This window comes from Notechis scutatus, chromosome 8 (genome assembly GCF_049901735.1).
Source record: "Notechis scutatus isolate UNSWTSFEM ecotype Mainland chromosome 8, rNotScu1.2, whole genome shotgun sequence".
In the NCBI taxonomy this organism is placed as follows: domain Eukaryota; kingdom Metazoa; phylum Chordata; class Lepidosauria; order Squamata; family Elapidae; genus Notechis; species Notechis scutatus.
The window spans coordinates 23,160,599-23,187,483 of NC_142016.1; the positions used below are offsets into that span (position 1 = coordinate 23,160,599).

At 46.2% G+C, this 26,885-nt stretch overlaps 1 protein-coding gene and 1 long non-coding RNA gene across 2 annotated transcripts; both read left to right on the plus strand.

The window, feature by feature from the left end:
* Window positions 1-465: 465 nt before the first annotated feature.
* LOC148129968 (pregnancy-specific glycoprotein 22-like) lies at window positions 466-20,671 on the plus strand. Its single transcript, XM_087970411.1, has 5 exons — window positions 466-532; window positions 2,094-2,411; window positions 7,774-8,148; window positions 20,116-20,436; window positions 20,667-20,671. Exons 1-5 carry the CDS (start codon window positions 466-468, stop codon window positions 20,669-20,671), a joined length of 1,086 nt encoding a protein of 361 aa, XP_087826537.1.
* Window positions 20,672-21,854: 1,183 nt separating this feature from the next.
* Window positions 21,855-25,666, plus strand: LOC148129969 (uncharacterized). Its single transcript, XR_015750419.1, has 4 exons — window positions 21,855-21,943; window positions 23,199-23,297; window positions 24,079-24,183; window positions 25,535-25,666. It is a non-coding gene; the product is annotated as an uncharacterized LOC148129969 (long non-coding RNA).
* Window positions 25,667-26,885: the final 1,219 nt, after the last annotated feature.

The window sequence follows — 26,885 nt, forward strand, 5'->3', positions numbered from 1 at the left end:
AAAAACTCAAGATAGCGGTGAACATATCCAGTACATCTTCCCCCTCCTATTTTCTTCATAAAACAACCCTGTGAGGTGGGTTGGGCTGAGAGGGAATGGCTGGCCTAAAGTCAACCAATTACTTTCATGGCTAAGGCAGGACTAGAACTCCCAGTCTCCTGGTGATTGGCTCATAGTCACCCAGCTGGCTCCCATTCTTAAGGCGGGACTAGAACTCCCAGTCTCCTGGGGATTGGCCCAAAGTCACCGTGCCACTTAGCATTATGACCTTCGTCCATCTGACTTGGGGAATCATAATAGGAGTGGAGGGGAATGGGAAAATAACTGAGAAGCTTCAAGAGATCAAAGACTCGGGGTGGCTGAGTGGGTGGGGTGGGGTTGTCCAGCTAAAAGACCCCAACTTTGCTGGGAGAAAGTGGAAGAAAGGTTGATGCTCCTAGCTGGGTTTGAAAATAAGATCCCAGCATGTCCAAGTCATTTCCATCTCCAGGAGACCATCATGGAGGTACCACTAAGCAGCTGGGGCTGCCTGGTACTTGTTTTAATAGGTAAGAGATGGGCACTTCTGATTGGTTGAAATTAGGGTATGGTGATGGTGAAGATGTGCGGTGCAGGAGAAGACATTTCCCTTCTTGATCCTTGATGCACCTTTCTCGATCTGGTCTCCGCCATCTTTGGGAGGCCATGTTGGCTGAAGATAGCGGGGTTCATCTAAAACAGGAATCTCTCAACTGGGGAGACTTGTAGACTTCAACTCCCAGAATTCCACTGCCAGCCTTGCCTTTAAATAGACCAGTGGTCGCCAACCGGTGGGCTGGGGACCACTGGTGGTCTGTGAGAAAATTTTGGTGGTCCAAAATTTCCAGGGGAAGGAAATCCGCCCCGGGGTGGCTTGTTGACATTGGTAGGAAAGTCGGTCCCATATTCCGGAGCTTCAGTAGTCACAGGACTGGCCCTTTGGTCATCCCGGAGCAGCTCCTCCAGTCCATGACAGGCCGGTGCACCCGAGTGGAGGAGCAGCTGCTCTGGGATAACCAAAGGGCCAGTCCTGTGACTACTGCAGCTGTGGAATATGGGACTGACTTTCCCACCAATGTCAGCAGCCACCCCGGGGCGGATTTCCCTCCCTCGCCGTTGGTCTTACATTCCAGTTCCAGCTCGTGTGGCTCTACTCAAGGTAAGGTTTGCACTTGGCCGAAGGGTGGGGGCCAGCAGGTGGTCGGGACACGTGGGTGGCGCAGCCTTGTGTTCCCGCGCAGCCTGGATTAATTGCTTTGGGGGGACATTTCTCTGCGGGCCACCAAAAATTTTTCACGGACCACCAGTGGTCCCCGGCCCACCGGTTGGTGACCACTGCACTAAACCACAGTTACCTGTGTGTGTGTGTGAGCAGGGCAGCACAACACGTCTTAAAAGTTGCCAAGTTTGGAGACTTCTGAACTAAAACATTTGGAGAGCATCAGGCCTGGTTGTTTATCCTCGTTAGTTCTGAAGGAGCTTGCATTACCCCCAGACAGATGTGGCGAGCAGCTGGAGCCGTTCTCCTAGACTCGCAACTCCTGGTCAAGTGGAAGTTGTGGCTAGGAGGGCCTTTGCGCAAGTTTGTGTGGTGCACCAGTTGTGTCCTTATCTGGATCTTCTTGAGGACCTGCACACAGTCACTGATGCCCTGATCCAAAGAAGACATCATCCCTCTGCCATCGGTCCCCTTGGTTCTAGTTTTTACACAGCACTATAATTGTAATTGTTTCTATATCTTTTTCCTTATCAGTGAGGGGGGCGGCATATAAGTGTCATAAATCAATACATGGCACATCAATATATCAATGAACCAATAAACAAACTAACAGGGCATTGTGGAGCTAGCACGTCTTATCTCGTGCTACCTGGAAATAAGCCATGACATGTTTGTTTTAATTTGTGATGTTAAATATCTGTTGATAAGTCTGATCCTTATAAAAGGAGTACACAACTCCCTCAGGGCCAAATGTTAAAAATCATCTTTGGACTTTCTTGGCAGCAAAAACTGGCATTGCCTCCTTACTATTCTCTTTGTCATTTTTGCTTAGACATGTCCATTTTTCTCCCCGCAGTTCGTATCTTAACTTCATCTTTGGTGTTCGCACAAATTGGCAGCGATATAACCATTATGATCCACATGGAGCCCAAACACCCTAAATTAGGAGGAGAAGTTACCCTTTTCCCAGAAGAAAACAAGAACGACACCATTTCCTGTGCGTGGTACAAAAGAGAAAACGAAACCTTGGCATATTCTGAAATCTTGATTTATTATGTACAGAACCACACGATTTATTTCAGCGCGGCCTACGATAAACGGCACTTTCTTGGGAAGGACTGCCTGCTACACCTCCAGAATCTTAGATCGGGTGACAGAGCCATTTATGAAGTGCGTAAGAAGAGAACAGGCGTAACGGAAAAGGGAGAGAAATTGTTAGAGATCTCCAGAGCTAAACACACCCATAATTCCATAACTCTCCTGTATAGATTCTTGATCTGGTGGTGCGTTTGGTTCAACAGCTACTAGCAATGTTCTGCCTTGAATCGGGTGCCAATAAACTTGTGGAAATAGGGATTCATTTAGTAACTTGGTTTTTACCCCGCTGTTGTTATTTTTGTAAATAACTCAAGGTAGCAAAGACGCCTAATACTCTTTCCTCCTCCTATTTTCCCTACAACAACCCTGTGAGGTGGGTTGGGCTATAAGAGAGAGGGACTGGTCCGAAGTTCCCCAACCAGCTGTCATGCTTATGGCAGGACTGGAACTCACCACCTGCTGGTGATTGGCTCAAAGTCACCAACCAGCTTTCATGCCTAAGGTGGGACTGGAACTCATTGTCTCTTGATGATTAGCTCAAAGTCATCCAGCTGCCTTTCATGCGAGAGGAAGGATTTTCCAGTTGGGTTTGAAAATAAGATTCCAGCATGTCCAAGGTAGAGGTGGTGTTCAGCAGGTTCTGAACGGTTCTGGAGAACCGGTAGCGGAAATGTTGAGTAGTTTGGAGAACTGGCAAATGCCACCTCTGAGTGGCCTCGCCCCTGTCTATTCTCTGCCTCCCATTGAGTCCCAGCTGATCGGCTGGGTCTTCTTTGGTTGCCCTGCACAGGAGAACGGAGCTGGAAAGCAGGTTAGTGGGGTGGGGAGGGAAGGGGGATTTTGCAGTAGCCTTCCCCTGCCACGCCCACCAAGCCACATGCCACACCCACCAAGCCACGCCCACAGAACACCACACCCATCAAACCATGCCCACAGCTGATCGGCTGGGTCTCCTTTGGTTGCCCTGCACAGGAGAACGGAGCTGGAAAGCAGGTTAGTGGGGTGGGGAGGGAATGGGGATTGTGCAGTAACCTTCCCCTGCCACGTCCACCAAGCCACATGCCACACCCACCAAGCCACGCCCACAGAACACCACACCCATCAAGCCATGCCCACAGCTGATCGGCTGGGTCTCCTTTGGTTGCCCTGCACAGGAGAACGGAGCTGGAAAGCAGGTTAGTGGGGTGGGGAGGGAAGGGGGATTGTGCAGTAACCTTCCCTGCCACACCCACCAAGCCACACCCACCAAGCTACACCCACAGAACCGGTAGTGAAAATTTTTTGAATCCCACCACTGGTCCAGGAGACCATCGTGGAGGTAGCTCTCAGCAGCTGGGGCTGTCTGGTACTTGCTCTAACAGCAAAGAGATGGGTTTTTCTGGTTGGTGAAATTATCATATGGTTGGTTAATTTAAGTGGTAGGGATAAGACACTTCACTTCTTGGATCTCCTTTAATTTTTGATGCACCTTTTTCGATCTGGTCTCCACCATCCTTGGAAGGCCTTGTTGAGGATCCATTTATAAAACAGGATCTCCAAATATGACAACTTGAAGACTTGAGGTCTTCCACACCCAGAATTCCTCAGCCAGCTCACATGCTACCTTGAAATGAGCCACTCGTGTCACGTTTTGACATGTTTGTTTAAACATATGATGTTAAACATCTGACAATAAGTCTGATCCAGTGGTGGGATTCAATTTTTTTTTACTACTGGTTCTGTTGGCGTGGCTTTGTGGGCATGGTATGGCTTTGTGAGTGTGGCTTGGTGGGAATGGCAGGGGAAGGATACTGCAAAATCCCCATTGTCTCCCCACCCCGCTAACCTGCTTTCCAGCTCCATTCTCCTGTGCAGGGCAACCAAAGAAGACCCAGCCAATCAGCTGGGACTTTGGAGGCAGAGAATGGATGGGGGCGGGGCCAGTCAGAGGTGGTGTTGGCTGCTTCTCTGAACTACCCAAAATTTCCACTACCGGTTCTCCAGAACTGGTCAGAACCTGCTGAATAGCACCTCTGGTTCCCATGGTTCCCTCTTTGGTAGCTTCCTTCTCCTCCATCTTCCCTGAGTCTTTGTGCTGCCCAGTTGGCAGGTCGGCGCTTGGCGCTCAGGACCCCGGACAGCCCTCAGTATCAGGGGATGCTGCTTGTAAAATTTAAGGATTCGAGTTAGTGTCAGCGTTCCAAAGAAACTTCCCCATTTCATTCAGCACTCCGAAACAAAGTTCATTCAAGTAAGAATTTATTGAGAGAAGTCATGTTGAGAGAAGTCATGAGAGAAATCTGAGAATTCCAGGTTTTCCCTTCGTAATCGAAAATCCGAAACTCTTCCCTTGCACCCATCAGTCCATCACGTGGTCCAGTCCCCCGATCATCCCAGCTGGAGACGTTCCTCCAACCACTCCTATCCCAGGCACAGGATGGCACGGCCTTGACTCAGAAGAAGAATGTTGCTAGGTCTAAACTTCCACCTGTCTTTAAAATCCCCCCTCCCAGTTTCCCAGGCACTAAGCTTCTAAGAAAAATGGCTTCCAAAGCTGACACAAACTTTATTTATTTCGATTTGTATTCCACGTTTACTACTATTTAAAGTAACCCAAGCTGGAGAAGATACCCAATACTCTTTCCTCTTTCTATTTTCTCCACAACAACCACCCTGGAAGGTGGGTTGTCCTGAGAGGGAGTGATTGACCCAAAGTCACCCAGTTGGCTTTCATGCCTAAGATGGGACTAGAACTCCCAGTCTCCTGGTGATTGTCCCAAAGTCACCCAGCCGTCTCCTGTTTACAACACAATCCTTTCGCCAGTTCCAAGGAGGTGCCACACCCATTTGCACTACTCAGGGGACCCCGAGGACACAGATAGACCTCCAAGTGACCTCAACAACTCTCAGGAAGAGCACTAACAACCAGAGGATTTCAAGGAATATCAATCCTTCCATCCTCCACCATTCAGTCAGAATTAAAGAAGCTTCTTGGATGAGAAGCGAAAAGTCTTCAAGGCAAAACCAAAACCATTGACCTCTTGAAAAAGCACCATCAGGACCCCAATTTGATCCTTCCCCATTTCCATCGGGGGGGGGGACATATCCAGGATGCTCCCTTCCCTCCAGCATCTCTTGTCTCGGGATTGAGAATCTGACTAGGCCAAAGGAACAAGGGTCAACCTTACTAATACCAGTAATACCATACTAATACCACTCTATAAAGCCTTAGTAAGACCACACCTAGAGTACTGCATCCAGTTTTGTTCACCACATTACAAAAAAGATGTTGAGACTCTAGAAAAAGTACAGAGAAGAGCAACCAGGATGATTAGGGGACTGGAGACTAAAACATACGATGAACGGTTGCAGGAACTGGGCCTGGCTAGTCCAGTGAAGAGAAGGACCAGGGGAGACAGGAGAGCATCTTCCAATATTTGAGGGGCTGCCACAGGGAGGAGGAAGGGGGTCAAGCTATTTAATAAAGCTCCTGTAGGCCAGACAAGGAATAATGGATGGAAACTGAACAAGGAGAGATTCAACCTGGAAATAAGGAGAAACTTTCTGACAGTGAGAACAATCAACCAACAGAAGTTGCCCTCGGAAGTTGTGGGAGCACCATCACTGGAGACTTTCAAGAAGAGACTGGACTGCCATTTGTCAGAAATGGTGTAGGGTCTCCCGCTTGGGTGAGGGGGTTGGACTAGATGACCTACAAGGTCCCTTCCAACTCTGATTATCTGTTATCTGTTATTATTCCTCTCCATGGGGGCTCTTGCCTGCTTTGTGACGTCGTCCTCTGCCTTGAGAGCTCATAAAGGAATGGTGGGAGGGGCTGACAGTGAGGTCGGCTGTGGGGGTGGGGGGAAGCAGGAGTGCAGGACTTCCCTTGGATAGTCACTGACAGTGTGGGCGAAAGACAAGGGGGGGAAACTGAGGCACCTGGCTGGGCCCTTTGAGGAACTCCCAGCATGTCACAAGCTCTTTCCTCCTAGATCTGCTAAGAACATCATGGCGATGCTGCCCAAGCACAAGAAACTATCAGAATGGAGAACATCCCAGCTGGTGTGGCTTCTCACAGGTCTGATTGGGAGTCTGGGGAGCAAGGTCTGGAATAGCAAGCATGGGGGGGTGGAATGGGGTCAAGAGATCGAGAAGGACCCTGGAGAAGATCTAAGGTGCCCTGAACCGACGGAGCAATCAGTTGCTTGGAATTAGCCACGCGCGCCTTATATTTTAGGACCATGACAGTTGGAGTCATCTGAGTAGAATGAGAAGTGCTCTTTGATGCTCATCATGGAACCAAATTGAATGTCTTGATTATGGTGTCTGATCAGCCTTTGCACTAAAAGGAGTACAAGGGGAAAAAAGAGAAAGAGTTTAGCCCAACAATTGGTTATTGGGGAAAGGAGAAAAAAAAATTGGACAATCAATTCGTTGATTTCTGTCTCTCTGTCTGTCCATATCTACCATCTACCTACCTATCTATCTATCCATCTCCTGCTCTCTCATCTGTCTGTCTGTCTATCTATCTATCTATCTATCTATCTATCTATCTATCTATCTATCTACCTATCTATCATTGGTATCTATATCATCATCTATATTTGTCTCTCTCTATCCCCCCTCTCTTTTTCTCTCTGCCTACCTGCCTATCTTATTTATCTATCTATCTATCTTTTCTTTCTATCTATCTATCTATCTATCTATCTATCTATCTATCTATCTATCTATCTATCTATCCATCTCCTGCTCTCTCATCTATCTATCTATCTATCTATCTATCTATCTATCTATCTATCTATCTATCTATCTATCTATCTATCTATCTAATATCTATCTCTCTACATCTATCTATCTATCTATCTATCTATCTATCTATCTATCTATCTATCTATCTATCTATCTATCTATCTATCTATCTATCATCCATCCCTACCTACCTACCTACCTACCTACCTACCTACCTACCTACCTACCTATCTATCTATCTATCTATCTATCTATCTATCTATCTATCTATCTATCTATCTATCTATCTCGCTAGCTCGCTAGCTCGCTAGCTAACTAGCTATTTCCTATATTATTATTAACACACTCTGATGTTGAAGAGTTCTACCCCCCCCCACCTGAAAAGAAATCTCTTCCAAATGCAAAACAGTTTCACAGCACCAAGCAGCTTTAGTACAGAACAGTTGAACTAAGCCACGCCCAGGCTCCTTGCTGTCTCCTTCTGTCTCACACAGCAAATACTCTTTTAGTTTCCAAACTGCCCTCAACTCTCTCACACACTGACAGGATGCAAGCCAGATGAATACCAATGGATGCTGGTAGGCAGAGGCAGAATTTTTTCACCCCTTATTTTCCTCCCAAAAAAATTAAGCTAGTTTCGTAGCGAAGCACAGGTATTGAGCTAGCATACATATGAGATGAATGTTGAAATGCCTTTTCTTTTGCAGCTCATCTTGTGAATTCCTACTTTATGCTCATACAAGCTCAAACCCCGAAGCCGCCCGATTTTACAGTTGAAGTGACACCAAATTTTCCTTTAGAAGGGCAGGACGTCAGGCTTATTCCTGAAAAGCCCACGAACGACACCAAGTCCTGCTTGTGGTACAGAGGAGAAAATGAAACTTTCCGTGAAATCGTGCTGTATTATCCGTCGAACAACACCTTCGAGTCCCGACCTGGCTATCATTCTGGCCACATGCCATTGGAAGAGTGCGTCCTTGGCATCAATAATGTTTCAAATTTAGACATGGGCCTTTACGGGGTAATCATGAATCTCCCTGCAAAATCCTTATTCGGGGAAGTGTTCTTAATGATCACAAGAGGTAAATTCACGCGTTTACTGGTAGGGTTCTTGTTTGTTTGTTTGTTTGTTTGTTTTAAAAAAAAGCTTGTTCTCATTCTGACTCAGCTGCTCCTGGAATTATTGGACTTGTTTAAAGGGGGAATAATTAAGCATGCATTCAAGAGAGACACAACATTTGCTCTCTAGATCAGGGGTGTCAAAGTGGATTTCTGCAAAGGCCAGATCAGCATTGTAGTTCTCCTCCTTGGGCTGCTGGGGCAAGGAGCCGGGAGATGCCTGCCTGCCTGCCAAAAACGGGCTGCCTGGAGGCCCCATGAGGCCCCTGTCAGGATTCCGGCAGTCACCCCTATTTAAATCATGAGTCTTGAGCCAAACTTCCAAAACTTCAAAAGGATTTATTGGGAGTTAAAATGTCCGGCACTGCCCGGGTGTAGCCGACTCTGAGACACATCATTCATTGTCACCCTTGGCTCTGGTTTTCTCTTCACCCTTGGGTGTATCGTAATTCATACTCTCCAATGGGACACGTCCATAGCCCAGAGTTATCAGTCATGCTCTCCAGTTAGAATTTTGCACGGCAGAAACTTCGGTCACCTAGAAACTACCTTTGAAAACATTTATGGAATGCAGTTTCGGTTTTGCAAGCTGCTGCACTGCTCCCTCTCCTCCTTTTCTGTTGGCAACTCTAAAAAGACCAGAGAAATATTTTATGCGTTGACAGTCACTGTCAAAGCTCATCTTTTTTCTAATTCATACTTATTTGGAAAGGGAGGACTTTCTTTTTTTCACTCAGTGGATTATGGTTTCCGGTCCCTCCACGAGTCATAAGGATAAGGGTTTGTGTGGCTCCAAAGCTGATTTGGATTGAATCGAAGAATACCCTGAGGAAATAGTTAAAGCAGGTTTCTTCACTTTAGCAAGATGCCTGGATTTCAACTCCAGGAATTTTAAGATGCCTGGATTTCAACTCCAGGAATTTTAAGATGCCTGGATTTCAACTCCCAGAATTTTAAGATGCCTGGATTTCAACTCCCAGAATTTTCCAGCCAACGCAGCCAAAACTGCCCAAAATCATAATGTAGGTAGCTCTCAACTTACAACCACAACCGAGTCCCAAATTTCCATCGCTGGGCAAGACGGAAGTGAGTTTTGCCTCAATTTACGACTTCTCTTGCCACCGTTGTTCAGTGAATCGCTCCCATTGTTAAGGGAGCATTGCGGTGGTTCGGTGCATCCGGCTTCCCTGTTGACTTTACTCATCAGACGGTCGCAAAAGGGGATCACGTATAAATACATGCCGGTTGCCAATGTTGAGTCACGTGACCAGGGGATGCCACAACTGTCGTAAGTGTGAGAAACGGTCACTTTTTGTTCTTTGCCATGGTGACTGCGAACGGTCGCTAAATGAATCACTGTACGTCGAGGACTAGCTCTAAAGTGTTTGGGTTGTGTTTCAGTTGCATCCACAGACAAGCCAGCGAAGAAGAAAGCTTTGAGTGCAGGAATTATTGCTGGTATTTCCGCTGGGTGCCTCGTTGGGATCGTGTTGGTCATAGGCCTAGTGGCGTACCAAGCTAGAGGAACCCCTTTTAGGTAATGTAAACTCTTCCTTACGCTAAGCAGGTCCAGCCTTTAATCTTTTGGAAAACGCAAAGAAAGGGAGGGAAAATCTGAAGGTGAATGACTTAACACAGGAGTATCAAACTCAATTTAATTGAGGGCTGCATCACGGCTGTGGTTGACCTCGGGGGTGGGGGTCCAGCGGGCATGGCCGACTGGGTAGGTGTCAACCTCCAAGATTCTTTCTTCTGCTGGATGTCAGGATTCCAGCACTTAACCCCATTTAAATCATGAGTCTCGAGCCAAACTTCAAAACGATTTATTGGGAGTTAAAAGGTCCGGCATTGCCACTTGACTCTTTGGGGCTGCCATAGAAACAGGATGGGGGGGGGGGTAGGAATAATTGGGCCTTGTGGGGGGAAGGGTACTGGAAGTTGAAATTGTGTGAATTGTAAAAATTGGGGTGCTTTCTTGCTTTCTGCGCAAATGCAGCCACTTATCTTTTCCAGGCCAAGGTCAACCATCTTGGCATACCAGATGTCTGAGATGCCACCTGAAGATGTACCACATGAAATGACACCTGACAACTCAGATTGGATGTCCAGTGTCAGGGCTCCCGCAGTTACTGGCAGTTATCCCCCATTTAAATCATAGGTCCCAAGCCAAACTTAAAGAAGATTTATTAGGAATAAACATGCCAGCATTGCCTGGGTGTAGCTGACTCTGAGACACATCATTCACTGTCATCCTTGACCCTGGTTTTCTCCCCACCCCCTGGGTGTATCGTAATTCATATTCTCCAATGGGACACCTCCACAGCCAAGAGTCATCAATCATACTCTCCAGTTAGAATTTTGCACAGCAGAAACTTCAGTCACCTAGTAACTATCTTTGAAAACATTTATGGAATGCACTTTCAGTTTTGCAAGCTGCTGTGCTGCTTCCCCTTCCCTTTCTGTTGGCAACTCTAAAAAGACAATAGAAATATTTTATGAGTTGACAGCCCCTACTCGTCCCATTTTCAGCCTCCCCAGTCCCCAGCAGCACTCTGCCATCCCAAAAATGGGCCATGTGGGGGCCTCGTGGGGTATATGCACAGCCTCCTGCTGGCCAGAAACAGGCCATGCATATCCCCCCCCCATGGCCAGCAAAGGCACTGCGGCTGGTCCTTCAATATTTCCAGTCAGATCTTTGCCTCAGATCTTGTATTTCTCCAGTTGCTACCACTTCATAGTCAGTAAAAAGTCCTTTTTCTCTATTTTAAATGGAGCCTAAGGTTTTCTTTCTTGGATTTGATGTGGCCAACTGGGTGGGCGTGGCCATCTTGATGCCACTCCCCAAACCACCGGCCTGATGTTTCTTCCTTACATTGGGTAGACTAGGGTGGAAGCAACTGCGGGCCAACCCCCCTTACATTTTCCAGGATGGCCCCGCAGGCCACATCTGACCACATCGCAGGCTGGATGCAGGCCGTGGGCCTTGAGTTTAACACCTCTGGACTAACAGTTAATTAGTATAGAAATAAAGACTCTTGGGCTAGAACAGCAATGGTGGACCTTGGGCAGGTGTATCTAAAGTGACACGGCAATGGTGTTTGGGTGTCAGGAAGTGAACAACCAGGTGAAGAGTTCAATTAGCTGTTTTATTGTGAATGAAGGTGAATATACAGGTATTCCTCGACATACGACCACAATTGACCCCAAAGTTTATTTTGCTAAGTGAGACGTTTGTCAAGGGAGTTGAACCTCAATTCTTCCTTGCTACAGTTGCTAAGCGAATCATTGCAGGGGTTGTGATCGTAGTACAGTCATTAAGTGAATCTGGCTTCCCCAGTGACTTGGCTGCAAAAGGGGATCCCATGATCCCTGGGACATGGCAAACCATCATAAATAGGAATCCGCTGCCAAGCCTCTGAATTGTGGGTTTCAAACTTTACAACTTTAAGATTGTGCCTTTCAATTCCCAAGCTGGTTGGGGATTTCTAGGAGTTGAAGTCCACACGTTTAAAAATCGCCAAACTTGGGGGGGACAAACACATCTAAGATGATATTCGGAGCAGACACACCAGACAAAATGAAACAGGAAGTTTTTGTTCTGTTAAGAGCAAAAGAATTTCAGTAGGAATACCAATACAGGACTTCAACTCCCAGAATTCTGCAGCCGGTGGCCATAATTCTGGGACATAGTAAATCTACAATTGAATAGGGATGGTAATTTCTTCTATCGTTTGTCTTCCACCAGTTTTCTCTGTGTGTGAAGAAATAGACATTAGAAATAACTTCAAAAGAAAGAGAATTTTGCACATAATCAGTGTCCCCGGGCTATTTAGCAACAAGGAAGCTAAGGGCTGCAACTAGACATCCTATTTTTCATTATTAAATTGCCCTTGAGATATTTTTGAACGTTTTTTTCCTTTGGAGGAATCTGAAGAAATTGACCAACTATTTGGCCTGAGAAATGCAAATATCAAGCGCCAGGAAAATCAGGGGATCCGGGCAGTTCAAATGGCTATAAGGATTTATTGGAAGCTTAAGTTCTCTAGAAGAATCTGAGCTACTAATGGTCAAAGCAAATTGGCGATAGATGAAAGTCCATGGAATTCAAGGAGGGCTGGACTTAGATTTCTTGTGGGAATGAAGGGATTCGAGACTAATGACACCTGTGACCCCTCCCTCAGTCTTAGCCTGCTAATTTCCTACATCAGCGTTTTGTGGAATCAACACCATATCTCTCTCTCTCTCTCTCTCTCTCTCTCTCTCTCTCTCTCTCTCTCTCTCCTATTCCTTCTCTCTTTAGGAGTGCAACAACCACACAAGCAGCCAGCAGCTCAGCAACGGCAACCCAGGATGCGTAAGTATTAATGGCTAAATCTGATCCTAAGATCTGCCTTGGTTTACCTTACCCAATAAGCAACCAAGTCGGGAGGTCATTTAAAGCAATTTATTAAAGTATTCCGATAAAATGGGGAAAAAACCCAATAAAAAGGGAAAGCCCTAAGACCCATCAATCATTCCCTTTTAGGATTAAGACATCAAAGAAAAATGTAACAGCAGGGGTGAGATTCTGCCGGTTCAGAACGGTTCGGGAGAACCGGTAGTTCCTGTGATCAGTTGGCCCCACCCATCAATCCCTGCCCTGATCTGTCCTTTATTTCCATGTTCTGCGGCTCAGCTGATAGGTGCTGCGCATCAAATTGCTGCGCCTCAGCTGTTTTACTCACCCGGCGTGCAGTAGAAGATAACTTTTAGAGCAGGGGTGTCCAACCTTGGCAACTTTAAGACTTGTGGACTTCAACTCCCAGAATTCCTCAGCCAGCTTTGCTGGCTGAGGAATTCTGGGAGTTGAAGTCCACAAGTCTTAAAGTTGCCAAGGTTGGACACCCCTGTTTTAGAGCTTACTCGTTGCTGTCAGGTCCCGCTATTCACGCCAGAAAATAAAGACAAAAAAAAAACAGACCTCCTGACAATGTTGTTTTATCTCTGCAGTGAAAACACAGCACGAACTGACTAGCAATAAATCGCTTTTTGTCAGAACTGCCTGTTGAGTGGTCCCCACCATTGATATCGCCGTGCAACCCCACCGCCTCCACCACACCCTGTAATCTTCATTCTCCGTACAAGGAGAACCCCACTTCCAAGCTAATTCAAAAACACCCCACCTCTCAGTTGTTGTTCACACATGTGCAACGCCTTCCCCAGTCTCCAGTTTTCATCAGAGTCACTCATCTGGTGGCTGCACATGTGCAGTACATACCCCTTTCGCCAGTCTTCACCAGCACTTTGTCATCAGTGCTGTGAGGTCCCGGACAACCGTCCATCCCCCGGAATGTCAGCCCTGGCTCTGGTAGGGCTGACAGTTGCTTTTGAAATGCTGGGCATGCGTGCAAAGCACACACTCACTGAACTGGGGAGGAAAGGCGATTGGCCAGGATGAAAGTCAACCTCCCCTTTCAGTGGTGCATTTCAAAACTTTTTACCACCGGTTCGGTGGGCATGGCTTGGTAAGCGCACTTTGCACACGTGCACACACTTTGTGCACATGCGTGCGCCAAACGTGCACTTTCCGACTCACCTCCAGCAATCCTGCACTCTCCCGGTTGCTTTAGCAGCTGCTGCGCAGCACTCCACTGAGCCGCCGCAAAGCAACCGCACTTCAAAAGCAGGAGATAAAGGTGACTATGGGAGCCCAGTGGGTGGGCTCAACAGCTGGGCATCGGAGAGAACCGATTTGGTCTCCGCTGCTCATCGGCGCTACCAGCTTTGGGGTGGTATTCTGGGGGTGAGATTTCTCTGCGGCCCACCAAAATTTTCTCGTGGCCCACCGGTGGGCCTCAGCCCACCAGTTGGTGATTGCTGCTCCAGACTATTGTGGCCTGTCAGCTGCCAGCCCCTCCAACAGCCGAATAAGACGAGGAGGAGGTGTGGGTCAGCATCAAGGTCACCTGAGAGCTCCGAGGGGAAGAGGGAATGGAGCTGTCAGAGAGAGAGAGAGAGAGAGAGAGAGAGTAAACAGCCCCTAGGTCTAGGGGTGGGATTCTACTTGGTCAGACCAGTTCTATAGAACCGGCTGTTACGATTCTGCACGGTTCAGAGAACCGGCAAATCATGCCACTGGCTGGCCTTGCCCTGCCCACTCATTTCTTACTTGGCATGCGTGCCATCCAACTTGCCTGCATTGTGCCTTAACCTAATTTTTGGTGAGTTGCTATTTTTCCTCCCCCCGGCCATCAGTTGTTCTGACTATCAGCTGTGCCTGGAGATTTAGATTAGCTAGAAAGCAGGAAATCATCAGATTTCTTTCTTTCTAGCTAATCTAAAAGCAGAGCTGAACCTTCCTGAGGACGGAAGCTTCTATTTTTCAGTGCAGACTCAGGTAGCAGTTTGCAGAATGGTAGATCGCTGAGTAAATCTGTGATTCTGTGAGCAACTTAATCTCATGTGTGGGAAGCTGGGACAGAACACAGACCCTGGGAGAAAAATGAGAAATACTGGGGGGGGAAAGGCAGAAAGGGAAAGAAATAATCTTTTTCTCATTTGAAGGAATTCCTATTTAATTTATACCTCCACTAATGCTTTTTTCTCGTAGATCAGCGAATAGGGAGGCAAACCAGAATCCGGATGCTTAAGGAAATGAAATTTGATGGGTTAGTTCTTCCTCGATATTGATGCTTACCTTTCTTTTAACACCTATGTCATGCCCCTGGTGGAGACTGACTCTGAGGGAGAGGAGGAACAGCCAACAGGGAGGGGAAGTGTGGCTCTGGAGGTTGTGGAGGAGGCTGGGGAAGGGCAGAGGCCGGCTGGGCAGTCAGAGGAGGACCCAGGCCCATCCCCTCTCCATCCTAGGGCATGCAGGGAGGAGAGGATAAGGGAGAGACGTGGTCAATGGGGGAGGAGAGGGCCTTGATCCTCTTCATGGGCTGCAGCTGTGACAACTGGATAAGAGGATGGACATGCATACGGGCGAACGCTGGAAACAAAGCATGAAAATATCTCTAGTTTATAGTTCCTCTCTGAGTTTGGCATCCTTCCCAGTGTGTGTTATCTGTGGATGTCCTCCAGCCCTTATCTTGCCTGGTTTGTGTTGCTTTTCCCTTCTTCTTGTAACTGTTTGTGTGGGAGTTTTTTGTCTTCCGTCAAAGATATTCGGAACTGGAAGCAAAATGAAGGAATAAAAGGGGCTTCACCTGTTTTCTGTGACTGTGTTTGTTTTGTATCCCACCCTGGGTCATCACAACCTATCTATGTTGACTAAGAATGGAATACAGGTAGTCCTGGACTTACAACCATTCATTTAGTGGACATTAAAGGGGCACTGGAAAAGAAAGTGACTTATGCTGTTTTTCGCACAGGCAACAAGACCCGATCAAAAATTCAGATGCTTGGCAACTGGCATGTACTTATGATGGGTGCAATATCCTGGGGGTCATGTGATCACCTTCTGACAATCACCTGACAACCGTGTTACTGACTTAAACTGCATTGATTCACTTAACCACGGGGGCAAGAATGGCTGTGAAATGGGCCAAAATTCACTTAACAGCTGTCTCGCTTACCAACGGAAATTTGGGGCTTGGTTGTGGTCATAAGTCGAGGATCACCTGTAATCACACCCCTCCCCACAATTGTTTATTAAGATGTAATTAGACTATTATCAATATTATTGATAGTCACCAAGTCAAACCTAAGCCAGAATTCCTGCAGTTAGAACTGAGAATATTTCATTCTCAGTGTTTCTTAATCTAGTCACTTTAAGAGGAGTGGGCTTCAATTCCCAGAATTCCCAGCCAACATGGCTAGCTGGGGAATTTTGGGAGTTGAAGTCCACCCCCTCTAAAGTGGCCAGATTGATTCTCAGTGTTTCTCAATCTGGCCCCTTTAAGAGGGTGGACTTCAGCTCCCAGAATTCCCCAGCCAACATGGCTGGCTGGGGAATTCTGGGAGCTGAAGTCCACCCCTCTTAAAGGGGCCTGGTTGAGAAAAGCTCCCCTTCCTTGGTAGGAAAATTTGAAGTGAGGTTGCCCCCTAGTGGTTTCAGGGGGAAAAGCACCCTGGTTTTTGGAAGGTTGGTCTTAACCAAGATGTGTAAATTGTTGTTCTGATTTTTTTGTTCTTCTTTTCAGGTTAACAAACAAAACAAAACCACCCCAAATGGTCCGAATTCAACCAGCACCATAGAATTTGCAGCTTTTCATCCAAGAAAAGGAATCCAAACCATCTGGGAAGCCAAGGCCATCTTAACGCATGCCAAAGCAACAGCAATTTTACCCTCTTAAATTCCAGGGGCAGAAAAATAGCTTCCTGTGTCACGATGGAATAAAGTCCTGACTGTACGACAATTGTGGTGTGTGCTGTTTGCATTGTAGTTTTACTCCTAAACACCCCCCCCTGCCACACCCTCAGGACTGTGAGAAATCACGAATCCTGGATCGTCCTAAATGTTATGTCTCCCCTTTAATTGCAGGCGAGCAAAACAAAAAGCAGCCGTTTCAGAATTAACTCAAATCAAAAACAAACCCCCACAAGAGAACGGCTGAAGTAATTCCAAAACACAGCAATAAATCCACACTCTGTCAGGCAATCCTGGTGTGGCAGTAATTCACAAGCCTCAGAGAGTTTGCTGCATGTCTTCACTCCCATTTAGTCACTTTGCTTCTGGCGAATTCCACCAGCCCAGCCGTGTCCTTTTATCCACTTATGGAGCGTGTTAATTTCCCTAATTAGTTACTGGCTCGACGCCTCCTTTCTAACTGAGATTGGCGTCTCAGCCTCCTCCTATTTCTGACGTCAAGCCATAAGTTCTCCAAGTTGTCTTCTCCACTGGAAAACTCTCGCATGCCTTCCTTGTTAGCCATTCCCGGCTGCTGGTCAGATAAAGAACCAGAGGAGGTCGAAGGTCCTGACAACTCCAATAAATCAGGTTTATCTCCCCTTGTTAAATCCATCTCCTCATCCTGGCTACTATCCAAGTCACTAAGCAATGCCGGCTCATATTTTGCTGCCATATCCTCATCGCTCGAACTTATATCTGCCACAGGAGCAGATTCCAAACCCGGAGTCACAACACCTCTACATACGAACATTCGCTTAGTGAACGTTCGAAGTTACAGCCTCACCCGGAAAAAGTGACTTCAGGGCAGTGGTGGGATTCGAATCGTTTTACCACTGGTTTGGTGGGTGTGGCTTGGTGGGCGTGGCTTGGTGGGTGCACTATGCCTAACGCCGGTGTGCAGCTTTCCCCATACCAGCTGAGAACCGGTCCGAACTGGTCGCATACCACCACTGATTAAGGGACCGTTTTTCACATGTACGACCATGGTTATGTGATCAAAATTCAGATCCTTGGCAAGCGGCTCGTGTTTATGACGATTGCAGTGTCCCGGGGTCATGGGATCCATTTTGGCGACGTTGTGATAAGAAAAATCAACGGGGAAATCTGATTGGCGACTGTGTTACTAACTAAACAACTGCAGCGATTTACTTAACGATGGCAGCTAGAAAGATCGTAAGATCGAGCAAAACTGTTTAACAGTTGTATTGCTTAACAACAGAAATTTGGAGCTAAATTGCGGTTGTACGTGGAGGGCTACTTGTTACTTAGGGGTGGGATTCAAAAATGTTTACTACCGATTCTGTGGGCATAGCTTGGTGGGCATGGTGTGGCTTGGTGGGCGTGGCTTGGTGGGCGTGGCAGGGGAAGGCTACTGCAAAATCCCCATTCCCTCCCCTCCCCGCTGACCTGCTTTCCAGCTCTGTTCTCCTGTGCAGGGCAATCAAAGAAGACACAACCGATCACCTGGGACTCAATGGGAGGCAAAGACTAGATTGGGGTGAGGCCAGTCAGAGGTGGGATTTGCCAGTTCTCCGAACTACTCAAAATTTCCACTGCTGATTCTCCAGAACTGGTCCGAACCCGCTGAACACCACCTCTGCTGTTACTACAGAGAAAATATCAACATTTTACTCTAAACTACATTTCACTTGACTTGGGACAGTTCATTTAGTGACTGTTCCAAGTTACAACGGCACTGAACGATGTGGCTTTTGACTTATTTCATCAGTTATGACGGTTGCATGATCCCCGTGATTACATGATCAAAATTCAGATGCTTGGCAACTCATTTATGACAGCTGTGGTATCCCAGGGTTCAAGTGATCTCCTTTTTGTGACCTTTGGAGAAGCAAAATCAACGGGGAAGCCAGATTCCATTAGCAGCCATGTTGCCAACTCAACAACTCCGGCCAGAAAGTTCATAAAGGTAAAGGTTCCCCTCCTTTCACATCCGTGCTAGTCGTTTCCGTCTCTAGGGGTCGGTGCTCATTTCCGTTACAAAGCCGAAGATCCAGCACTGTCCGAAGACGTCTCCATGGTCATGTGGCCGGCATGACTAAAGGCCTTCGAAGGCACATGGAATGCTGTGACCTTCCCACCAAGATGGTTCCTATTTTTCTACTTGCATTTTTTAATGTGCTTTCGAACTGCTAGATTGGCAGAAGCTGCTGGGACAAGTAACGGAAGCTCACTCCATTACGCGGCAATGCTAGGGATTCGAACCACCGACCTTTCTGATCAACAAGCTCAGCGTCTTGGCCACTGAGGCACCGCATCCCTTACTCTTGGCCACTGAGACACCGTGTCCTTTAGAAAGGTCATAAAACGGGACCAAATTCACTTCACAACTATCTCACTTCGCAACAGAAATCATACCTCTATCGAAATAAAGAAAAGTTAACTTTATTTCAAAGCCCCTGGATTTAAATTACCCCAGAGAGGTAATTTTTTTAAAAAAAATTATTTGCTTGCTTCAGAGAGGTTCCTGTGCTAACCATGACTCACCTATTTGCTTTATGACCTCTTCCTGTTACCTGGAAAACGTAGGTGGGAATTCCTGCCAATGCCCCAGACTACAGCAGGATAGACCGGGGATGGGTGAATAGTGACTCAGCTTAAGATTCCGAGAATCTGATGGGGGAAATAAAAGGAGAAGTTCCAGATGTGCACAACAATCATCCCCTACCATGGTTAAGACTCATCCATCCCCAAGAGTGGCGGGAATACCATCCAGACACCACTTGGCAGTCGTTAGCCTCTCTGGATGTAAACAATCTTGGCTGGTTTGGTTTCTAACAGGTGAGAGACAGATATTCACAGCAGCTCCGGTACAAAATATATATTGTAAGTTTTTTAGATAACGGTACATAGCGGGTGCAATGGCTCGGCAGTTAAAGATGCTGCGCTTGTCAGCTAGAAAGCTGACGGCCCGGGTTTGAGACCCGAGTGCCCCGTGACGGGGTGAGCTTCTGTTATTTGCTCTAGCTCCTGCCCATCTAGCAGGTCAAAAGCATGAAAATGCGAGTAGGTAAATAGGTACCACTTTGGTGGGAAGGTAACAGCGTCCCCTGCCCCCTCGGCATGTAGTCATGCTCTCCACATGACTACGGAAGTGTCTTCGGACAATGCCGGCTCCCTCCGCTTGCCCCCTAGAGTCACACATGACTGGACAGGGAAGCCCTTACTTTTACCTTAGGTCATGGTGGCAGGTTACCCTTCTAGAATTGCCTCTTTAACTCCCTTCCTCAAGAGTCTAAACTTGGAAGATATTCCTTTAGTTTTGATCATCAAGCTGCAAAAGTTACTGTTCTTTGCCAAGGTTAAATTTTTGCTGAACTAAATATTGATTATTTTTTTTCCCCTTTCCATCCAGCATATCTCTTGAGTTCTTGCCTCCATCGGGTTGAAGCTCCTCCTAGTACTACCAGCGACACTATTACTCCTCGTGTTCCCACTCCCACTACTCCCCCTCCCACTACTCCCCCTCCTCCTCCTCCCCCACCTCGTCCCCGTCCTCCTCCTCCTCCCCGTCCTCCTCCTCCTCCCCCTCCTCCCTCTCGTCGCCCTCTCACCACAAAGCCTGGGGCTCCCCTAGATTCTACTAATATTGCGTTGGACCCCGAGAAACCCCAAATAGGAGGGCATGTCACCCTCACCCCGACTGGAGACACCAACACCCTCAGTACCTGCAGCTGGTTCAGAGGGGGCGATGATGGAGCCAAACCCATCGTGACCTATAGCTTGCCCCCTCTGTCTAAGCTGGCCTTCAAAGATGGTGCCACAGGACGGGAATTTCTCAACTCCGATTGTTCCCTGCACATCAAAAATCTCACCACTCAGGATGAGGGATTTTACAAAGGGGTGATGGAGAAGAAGACAGGGAAGAGAGTGGGGAAAGTATATCTGCATATTCAAGGTAATCTTTCTTTCCTTCCCTCCCTCCCTCCCTCTTTCTTTCTTTCTTTCTTTCTTTCTTTCTTTCTTTCTTTCTTTCTTTCTTTCTTTCTTTCTTTCTTTCTTTCTTTCTTTCTTTCTTTCTTCTTTCTTTTTCTTTCTTTCTTTCTTTCTTTCTTTCTTTCTTTCTTTCTTTCTTTCTTTCTTTCTTTCTTTCTTTCTTTCTTTCTTTCTTTCTTTCTTTTTCTGTAGGATAAAGCCAGGCTGAACGTAGATCTGGGCTCACTGCAGGGTTGTCTATAGGGAGGGTTGAAAAAGCCCAGTTGGCATCCTCGAATGTACAAATCACCTGTTTTCCAGGTGCAATCTCACCAGGTGTTTTTGCCCATGTGAAGGCATTGCCTATGTGGAGCTGGGGAGAGGGAAGGAAGGAAGGAAGAAGGTGGGAAGGGAAGAAGAGAGAGATGGAAAGATGGCAGAAGGGGAAGGAAGGGAGGGAGGGAGGGAATCGGCGTATACATACCCAGATTAATTTCACGTATGTGTGTGTTTTATTGAAAGTTTTTTTTTCATAATTAAAACATTAAAAAGAAATAAATAAAGAGAAAATAGAAAAACGAAAAAGACAGAGAAAAGTGTCAAGAAAAATTACAATAACAAGTAAAGAAGAAAAAAGTAAAGTAAAGACATGACTTCCAATCTTTTTATATATAAATGTTCATCATATTCCCCCCTTTATAATTACATTATATAGATCCTTCCCATATTCAATAATCCTTTGCGGGATGTGTTAATTTATTGTCTATTTTTTTGTTGTTATTGACTTTTGTATTGATTTGTTTGTTGTTTCAAAAAAGGACTGACTCTGTTTCCTTAATCTCCTTAATCTCACCACACATAGACAGATCCAATCATAGTTTCAACAGGGCTACTGTGGCCATACTAGATCAAGCTAAATCCGAAAATGCTAAGGGATTCCCAGATGCATGGCACTTCTGCACATTAGCCAGCAACAGACACATAGAGATAAACTACATTTACACATCATTCAAAAGAGACAATAAAAAACTAAGAAGAAGAAAAAAGAACACATTCTCTTTAACACTAAGCCCAGATAAGCAGGGATTAATACCAGACAAACAAACAGACAAACAAACAGATAATAGTATTTTATTTATTTATTTATTTAATTTATATTTCCGCCTATTCGCCCATCATGGAAAATCGCATCCTGTCCAATGCTGGTAGGGCAGACTATTGCATACAAAGAGAGATCAAATCCCACTCCCTTCTAGCACTGAAAATGTTACCTAGTTGGATAATGCAACATCTGCAGAAAGCAGATGAGCACCAAGGACTCCAAAGTTCAACCCTGAGCTAAATATATTCTCTTCTGTTGAAGGACTTACTGCCAGGAAAGGAAACCGGCTTTCTGTAGGAGGCATCATAGGAATTGCAATGTCTTCATTTTTCGTGGTCTCAATGCTTGTAGTCCTAACTGCTTATCAGATGCTTAGGCCTACTCGAAGGTAATATTTAGACTCCATTTTTTTTGAAAGAAATAGGTGTTTGAAACATCGACACACCATGCTAACTTGGGAATTCTGGGAGTTGAAGTCCACAAGTCATAAGGGGCGATTATCGTTCCTGGGTCTGTGACAATTTTCTGTGGCCAACATGCCACAACCGACTCACCATGGCCAACTCGCTGCAGGCCAACTCGCCATGGCCAACTCACTGCAGCCAACTCACCATGGCCAACTCACCACAGCCAACTCACCATGGCCAACTCACCATGGCCAACTCATCACGACCAACTCACCACGGTCAACTCGCCATGGCCAACTCACTATGGCCAATTCACCACTGCCAACTCACCATGGCCAACTCACCACAGCCAACTCACCATGGTCAACTCACCATGGCCAACTCATCATGACCAACTCCTCACCACAGCCAACTCACCATGGCCAATTCATCACGGCCAACTCACCATGGCCAACTCACCACAGCCAACTCACCATGGCCAACTCACCATAGCCAACTCATCACGGTCAACTCACCATGGCCAACTCAACATGGCCAACTCACCATGGCCAACTCATCACGACCAACTCACCACAGTCAACTCGCCACAGCCAACTCACTACAGCCAATTCACCACTGCCAACTCACCATGGCCAATTCATCATGACCAACTCCTCACCACAGCCAACTCACCATGGCCAACTCACCACAGCCAACTCACCATGGCCAAGTCACCATGGCCAACTCATCACGACCAACTCATCACGATCAACTCATCACGACCAACTCACCACAGTCAACTCGTCACAGCCAACTCACTATGGCCAATTCACCACTGCCAACTCACCATGGCCAATTCACCACGGCCAACTCAACACAACCAACTCAGCAAAGCCAATTTGCCACAGCCAACTCGCTGCAGGATAAGAGTTGCACTACTATCAAAGAAATGGTGGAATAGAATAATTAAAGGAAGGATGCAAAAGAAGGGACAGAATGAAATATGAATGGCAAAAATTAAAATATTTTTCATTGATTTTAAATAATTAAATAGAATTGTTAAATTGTCCCACAGCAAGTTGGCTGTGGTGAGTTGGCCATGGCGAGTTGGCCACAGCAAGTTGGCCATGGCGACTGTTATCTCTTTCCCATCGTTCCCCACCTCTGCCTTAGATGCAAGCCCAGGGAAGCAAAACACAGCTTGTTAAACAACAGAATTCAAAGGAATTCTCACAATATTTTTTTAAAATTCTTTAGTAGTATTTCTCAACCTGCCCGGGCCGCCAGCGTGGCAGCGGTAGCACCAGCTCCAGCTGCAACCCCGCCACCAATACCAGCACCAACACAAGCAGCAAAGTAAGTTGCTATCCAATTAAATGGTCCTTGAATGCTCTTGTTTACATGAAATAGCATTGGTCATAAGGAGCATGGTGGCTCACATGATTAGGATGCTGGGTTGGATGTTAACAAGCTTGTGTTTGAGACCTGAGTGCTGCTACCTGGAGGGCTGAGTGCCTGTTATTAGCTCCAGCTTGTCAGCTTTGACAGAGACATGAAAGGCGCTCCCACAGGTGTCCCCTGGGCTATGGTGATGTCACTAGTTAATCCTTTGAGCCCGGAAGCACCTTTGGACGTGCCTCCAACAGGAACTGGACGAGGGGGAGTATTGGTCATTGGACTTTGGACACAGCAGAGAAGAAGGTGGTACATCAGAAGTCCTGGATCCTGCTTTCAGTTTTGGCAGTAAATTGGCATCCAGTTGATTCTGACAGTCTAATTTCAACTAAAGAACTGAATAAATGTCCTTCAACCCTTTGCTACCGTATCCCATCTAAGATTGTATAGTGGTATGTGAGAATAACCTTGGGAGATAGAAGAGCCACAGACTAGGCAATAGTCAGATAAGAGGCAGCTGAGCCCACAGAAGAAAAAAGGAGGATGGTAAATATTTCAGAAGGGGAAAAATTCACTTAATAACCATCTTGCTTAGTAACAGAAATCTGGGGCTCAATTATTGTCATAAGTCACAAGTCTAACTGTATGTAGGTTTAGTTTAAAACTAAGGGCCAAGACAACTCCATTCTCCATTGACAACTTAGTGTTCAGAGCTATGCTCATTTTGTGTGTGTTTCTTTAGGAAAACAACAGCTCCCAAGCGTAAGACACAACGTGGAGGTAACATACAGCGAGGGAATAGAGGTAGAGGCAGAGGTGGAGCAAGAGGTGCCCCCAGGAGAGGACGGTAAGTAACAGACCCAGGAAAGGAAGACTGAAAACCAATGTGTGAATTATCCCTCTTTGGAAAAACATCACACATGTTCATGCAATAACTATAGCACATAGACTTATATGCTGCTTCATAGAGCGTTACAGTCCTCTCTTAAGCGGTTTACAGAGCCAGCCTCTTGCCCCCAACCATCTGGGTCCTCGTTTTACCCACTTTGGAAGGATGGATAGGCCGAGTCAACCTGGAGTCAGTGAGGATCAAACTGCTGGCAGTTGGCAAAGTTAGCCTGCAATGCTGCATTCTAACCACTGTGCCACCACGGCTCCTTAATGCAACCCTGGTTAACCAGGCCGTTGCTAAATGCAGCTGGCGATTCACCTACTATACCAAGTGAGATGGATTTAAATTTGAAGGGCAGAGCGCCAGGGGCTGTAAGGAGGGCATCCATGACCCGGGTGTGAAGAACCAAGCCACACTTGGAATATGGCATCCAGTTTTGGTCACCACGAAATAAAAATGTTGAAACTCTAGAAAGAGTGCAGAGAAGAGCAACAAAGTTGATTAGGAGACTGGAGGCTAAAACAGGAAGAACGGTTGCAGGAACTGGGTATGTCTAGTCTAGTGAAAAGGGGTAAACTGATAGCAATCTTCCAATATTTGAGGGGCTGCCACAAAGAGGAGGGGGGGTTCAACCTATTGTCCAAAGCACCCGAAGGCAGGACAAGAAGCAATGGATGGAAATTAATCAAGGAGAAAAGGAACTAAGAAGGAACTAAGGAGAGATTTCCTGTCAGTTAGAACAATTAACCAATGGCATCTGCATCTGGAAGCTGTGGGTGCTCCAACACTGCAAGCTTTTAACAAGAGATTGTACAACCATTTGTCTGAAATAGTATAGAGTTCCCTGCCTGCACAGGGGGTTAGACTAGAAGACCTCCGAGGTCCCTTCCAAATCTGTTATTCTGTTATAGATCCCACATGTGAAGAGATAAGGTTAGATAAGGTTCAAATGGGATTGAAAGGGAGGTTGGACTTTGGCTATTGCTGCCTACATAAAGATTCCAGATTAATTCCCTGCTTGACTCCTCCCCCTGGCTCAGCCGGTCTCTCTCTGACAGCCAGTTGGAATGGAGGCATTTGTATAAGATGGTATAAAGTGCAGCGGAGGGGACGGACTCCTCTGTTTCTACCAGCAGAGGGAAGCAAACCTAAAAAAACACGATGAAATAATCTGATTTTAAAAATTCTCTTAACAATTGTCTCACTTAGCCACAGAAATTCTGTCCTCAATTGTGGTCGTAAGTCGAGGACTGCCTCTATTTCATTTTTGGCTGCCCTGTCTGATTGGAGATTGACTCTCTTTCAGGTAAAAAGAACAGACTGCATCCCGATGTTCAGCCTTCAAGAACAAAAATGGATCCCTTTTCTTCAATATGAAAAAAAAAACCTCCTTCGACTTGCAAATCTTTTATCTATCCCTTCCTGCACCCAAATCGACAGCAAATTCTCACAGCTCCCCTGATCCCACTAGGAGCTGGAAAAAACACCAATACTATCTACTGAAGAAATTAAATCAGTGCAGTATCTGCTCCTGAGATCGTTAATTTTTGAGTTACTTTAAATACCCAGGGTTCAGGATACCTCTGTGTTTTTCTACACCTGTGGGAACATCTAATTCAAGGGTGTCCAATCTTGGTATTGAAATACCTGTTGGAATGTATTTTCTACTGCAACGATTACAGAAGCATTCAGCCAGTAGAATACAAGTTTGGGTCTATGGTATATGCACTTTTGCTCTATGCTCTTTTGTTCTAAGTAGAGTTTCCTATTTCCTATTACAGTTATATAGTTGAGCAGTAAAGCACATGGTGACTGTGCTCTTTGTTGTTGTTTTTTGCATGGTGCTTTATATAAACAGAATTTCTAACACTTGGCCACTTTAAGACCTGTGGACTTTAATTCACAGAGCTCCCATAATGGCTAGGGAATTCTGGGAGTTGAAGTTCAAAGGTCTTAAAGTGGCCACCCCTAATCTAATCCTTTTTTGGGGTTAACCTGGATCTTTGTGCCAAAATGGATGGCCCAAGGCAATTAGAATTTGCCAATAGTGTTCTTTTTTGAGCTGTACTAAGAATCTAGAGTCCATGAAATCGTTCTGATGAATGTGGACGACCCTATGAGACCAGAAAGAGCATTTTGGGGGTACCTTGATTGATAAAATGCCAAATTTGAAAGGGTGGGGAGGATCCATTCCATGGCTGTCACGCTGACTTTTAAAACTCGTTTCCCCCCCTATCAGAAGCCTGGCTATCATAAATGTATTCAAGCGGTTTAGCAAGGAGCAGTTGAGAAGATCTTAAGAACTTCAGATCCTCCAGCTTTCTGCTATGCTCTCCTTAGCACTGAACATCTAAGACCAACTGTCAGTGACTTTTGAAGGAGTAGGAAGAAGGAAGGGGAGAGGTGTTTTAGTAGGAAACAGTAGGGTTCCTAGTTCCTGAACAATGTCTCTTCGCACAAACGTAGACAGTCGGCATTTCTCCGGCAAAAATATCATTTTTGAAGAAAGGTTCCTTGGATGACTCTGGATGGCCCACCGTTCTGACCCAGCTGTCCAAACACAACAAACCCTCTGAAATGAACTCAAACCTTCCTTTAATTAGGAGTGCCAGCAGATCACAGCCTAACAAGTCCAGCCGGTCAGGAGATGAATAGTT